Here is a 3,985-nt window from a genome sequence, read left to right as displayed (position 1 = left end):
ATTACCTCTTTATAATATTAGTATAGATAATTAACTTTGGTTATTTTATGTGCTTAACCATTTTTATATTTTTGTCAAATTCATTAATTAATATAAGTTTTACTATAAATCGTTTAAACTGTACAAATTACTTTTCTTGTTTTAATTATTACTAAAAATATACGTTCAAATGCAAATGTGAATTTACAGGTAATGGCACTGAAAAAGCAATATTGTCAGATGATTATAGAGTTAAATGCAAATTACCTTGTAGTAGCAGAACAACTTGTGAAAACTGTACAAAAGGTCCTTGCATGTGGTGCAGCAACCAACGTTTGTGCATTGAATCAAATGCGTATGCAGCTGTATTTGCCATTGCACAGTGTATGGAATGGACGACGACAAAATGGAAATGTCCTGGTATGTGTTCAATTTTTATATATTTTATTATAATAATTTAACAATCATTGCTGTTATTTGTTATCGGCAAGAAGAATTGGTAAAAGTGATGCTAAATTAAATAACCATTCTTCACTGATGATGATAATGATATCCATGCTTAAAGAATTTTACCATATGTTTATTAAACATACAAATTTTGTTTGTAGATGGGAAAACTTTTCCAGCTATTCTTTTTTATTAGTTCAAAATTAGCTCTTTCTAAATAAAATTTTAACCTGTCAAGTGTAATTTAAACTAAGATAAAAATCAATATGTAAACAGTCAAAAAAAAGCTAAGTTTTTAAAAATAGATGAAAACGGTTGTTGTATGAAAGTAGTTAAATGGTTGTTAGATTGAAATTGGAAGATAAAATGTTTAACAGCTTTTAATGGGCATTATTGTATATTGTATATTCATTGTAATTCTTTTTATGTATTTATTAGTGTAAAAATCGTTTTTGGCTTGTTTTGCTTGTACAGAAGGAAACCCAATGTGGAGGGAAATATTGTAATTTCCAAAATTCATCTAGGTAAAATAAAGTTGTTGTTGGATTGGAGATTATGGCATCTGTGGATGTGATAATTCCTAGCAAATTATGGATTTTGACTGTCTATATATTGATACTGAAGATATAGAATTGAAGCACAGTATAGATTACAGACCATAAGATAAACAAATTAACCACCAGTTTTCTGATAGGCTTGTTTGCAATGTCATATGAATGGTTTCATTGGACTAATTGAGATCTTATAATAGCAATAGTACACCCTGGACTACTAAATATAAATGATTCATGTCTCTAAAACACTATGATCTAGATAATTAAATTAAGGATATGTTAGAGGAGGATTTGTATCTATGTTTGATGCCATTAATAATTGTATGTCTTAGAAGTTATAGTTAGGTTAAACATAAATGAAATTAATTAAAAATTGTATAGAAAATAAGGATCACCAACTGCCATAGTGTACAGGATTACATACTTCATAAATTTCATCTGTGGCCATTTGGCAAACAATCTTGCAATTAAGGAAATTATGTAATTCTCTGTTGTTATTCTATCCAGATTAAGGGTTACAGAACTATCTGGTGCCATAAATTTAATGCTTAACTTGTAATTTCCAAACAAAACTCTGATTTGTCAAGTTCAATGAATATATCCTGTGCTGACAATTTGAGTATTTGTTAGAAATTATTTGTTCTTTTTAAATTACATGTATTATATTCAAGTGGTTAACATACTTGGAATTTAATAAATTTCAATTTATTAAATTCCAAGTATGTTAACCACTTGGGTTGGAATTTTTTAAATAATTATTACTAGTGTTTATTACTGTTAAATTATATTTTTAAATGTATTTTGTATTTACAGGATTATTATGTAAATATATTCAGACATGTGATGATTGTCAGAAAAATCCAAGATGTGGTTGGTGTGATAATGGAAGTGGAACAGGATTAGGGCAGTGTTACGATGGTTCTGATTTAGGTCCAATGACATTTAATGGTTCATCATATGTTCTAAATAATACTTTGTGTCCTTCAACACGTTGGCACTTTACATCGTGTCCTAGTTAGTATAAATATATTGTTTTGAATAAGTAACTCTATTAATTATTGCTATGAAATAGTTATGAATTTTATAACTCTAGAAGGTTTTTTTCAAATTCTTCAAAATAATTTATCACAATTAATGAAATTAAATTTGAATAATTAATTTTTTATTAGAATCTATATATATATAAAAATGAATGTATGTGTGTCTGTCCTTCATGCATTACCACACTGTTTATCCAAAACTTTGGGAAGTTGTTTAATATACTCCCACGAAGGTTTCTGGCATAGTACGATTGCCATTAAGCTTTGGGAAGTTTTTTAACGCAAAGGTTTCTGGCATAGTACATTTATCCTACGATAGATGACGCACGTGTATACGAGCATTTCACTGTGCGCAATCGATTTCAAATTGTGAAGACCATTTCCCCCTTCCAAAAAATATCTCCATATATGCATTTGTGAACTGTTATTTACGATATTTGTAATAATTTTNTACTGAAGATATAGAATTGAAGCACAGTATAGATTACAGACCATAAGATAAACAAATTAACCACCAGTTTTCTGATAGGCTTGTTTGCAATGTCATATGAATGGTTTCATTGGACTAATTGAGATCTTATAATAGCAATAGTACACCCTGGACTACTAAATATAAATGATTCATGTCTCTAAAACACTATGATCTAGATAATTAAATTAAGGATATGTTAGAGGAGGATTTGTATCTATGTTTGATGCCATTAATAATTGTATGTCTTAGAAGTTATAGTTAGGTTAAACATAAATGAAATTAATTAAAAATTGTATAGAAAATAAGGATCACCAACTGCCATAGTGTACAGGATTACATACTTCATAAATTTCATCTGTGGCCATTTGGCAAACAATCTTGCAATTAAGGAAATTATGTAATTCTCTGTTGTTATTCTATCCAGATTAAGGGTTACAGAACTATCTGGTGCCATAAATTTAATGCTTAACTTGTAATTTCCAAACAAAACTCTGATTTGTCAAGTTCAATGAATATATCCTGTGCTGACAATTTGAGTATTTGTTAGAAATTATTTGTTCTTTTTAAATTACATGTATTATATTCAAGTGGTTAACATACTTGGAATTTAATAAATTCCAATTTATTAAATTCCAAGTATGTTAACCACTTGGGTTGGAATTTTTTAAATAATTATTACTAGTGTTTATTACTGTTAAATTATATTTTTAAATGTATTTTGTATTTACAGGATTATTATGTAAATATATTCAGACATGTGATGATTGTCAGAAAAATCCAAGATGTGGTTGGTGTGATAATGGAAGTGGAACAGGATTAGGGCAGTGTTACGATGGTTCTGATTTAGGTCCAATGACATTTAATGGTTCATCATATGTTCTAAATAATACTTTGTGTCCTTCAACACGTTGGCACTTTACATCGTGTCCTAGTTAGTATAAATATATTGTTTTGAATAAGTAACTCTATTAATTATTGCTATGAAATAGTTATAAATTTTATAACTCTAGAAGGTTTTTTCAAATTCTTCAAAATAATTTATCACAATTAATGAAATTAAATTTGAATAATTAATTTTTTATTAAAATAATATATTTAAAATCCATTATGAACTACTTTCTGAATGAAATCTAGGTTAGTTTATTTTTAACATTGTAGCTGAATAAGCTAACATATATAAGATTTTTTTTTATTCCAATGAAACCGTGTTTTTTATTTACTTTTACTTTTCATAGACACAATGTAGTGACACTTTTTAAACACTTGGCAGATTATTCATCTTTTATTAGGTTGTGACGCTAATTACAAGGCGCATTTTGGGCTCCAGGCCCTCCTCAGCCAACTAAACAATAAAATCAAACATGTGAAGAATGTACGTATAAACACGCGAATTATAATTTGACAATGCACAAGAAACTATGCACAATATAGATATAACACATTCAAAAAACATACATTAAAAGTTTGATATGCGACAATTACATTTATACGGA

At 27.9% G+C, this 3,985-nt stretch overlaps 1 protein-coding gene across 1 annotated transcript in view; it reads left to right on the top strand.

The window, feature by feature from the left end:
- LOC111639160 (attractin-like protein 1) overlaps positions 1–2,054 on the top strand; it is a 34,277-nt gene extending 32,223 nt beyond the window's left edge. The window contains exons 10-11 of the mRNA XM_023384960.1: positions 190–399; positions 1,794–2,054. Of these exons, the coding sequence (XP_023240728.1) occupies positions 190–399; positions 1,794–1,999 (416 nt within the window). The 3' untranslated portion in view covers positions 2,000–2,054. The remainder of the gene's footprint in view (positions 1–189; positions 400–1,793) is intronic.
- Positions 2,055–3,985: the final 1,931 nt, after the last annotated feature.

This window comes from Centruroides sculpturatus, unplaced genomic scaffold, assembly GCF_000671375.1.
Source record: "Centruroides sculpturatus isolate CEXI.00-Female unplaced genomic scaffold, Cexi_2.0 scaffold1206, whole genome shotgun sequence".
Lineage (NCBI taxonomy): Eukaryota > Metazoa > Arthropoda > Arachnida > Scorpiones > Buthidae > Centruroides > Centruroides sculpturatus.
The sequence above is the reverse complement of the archived record's forward strand: the minus strand, read 5'-3'. Positions and strand labels throughout refer to the sequence as shown.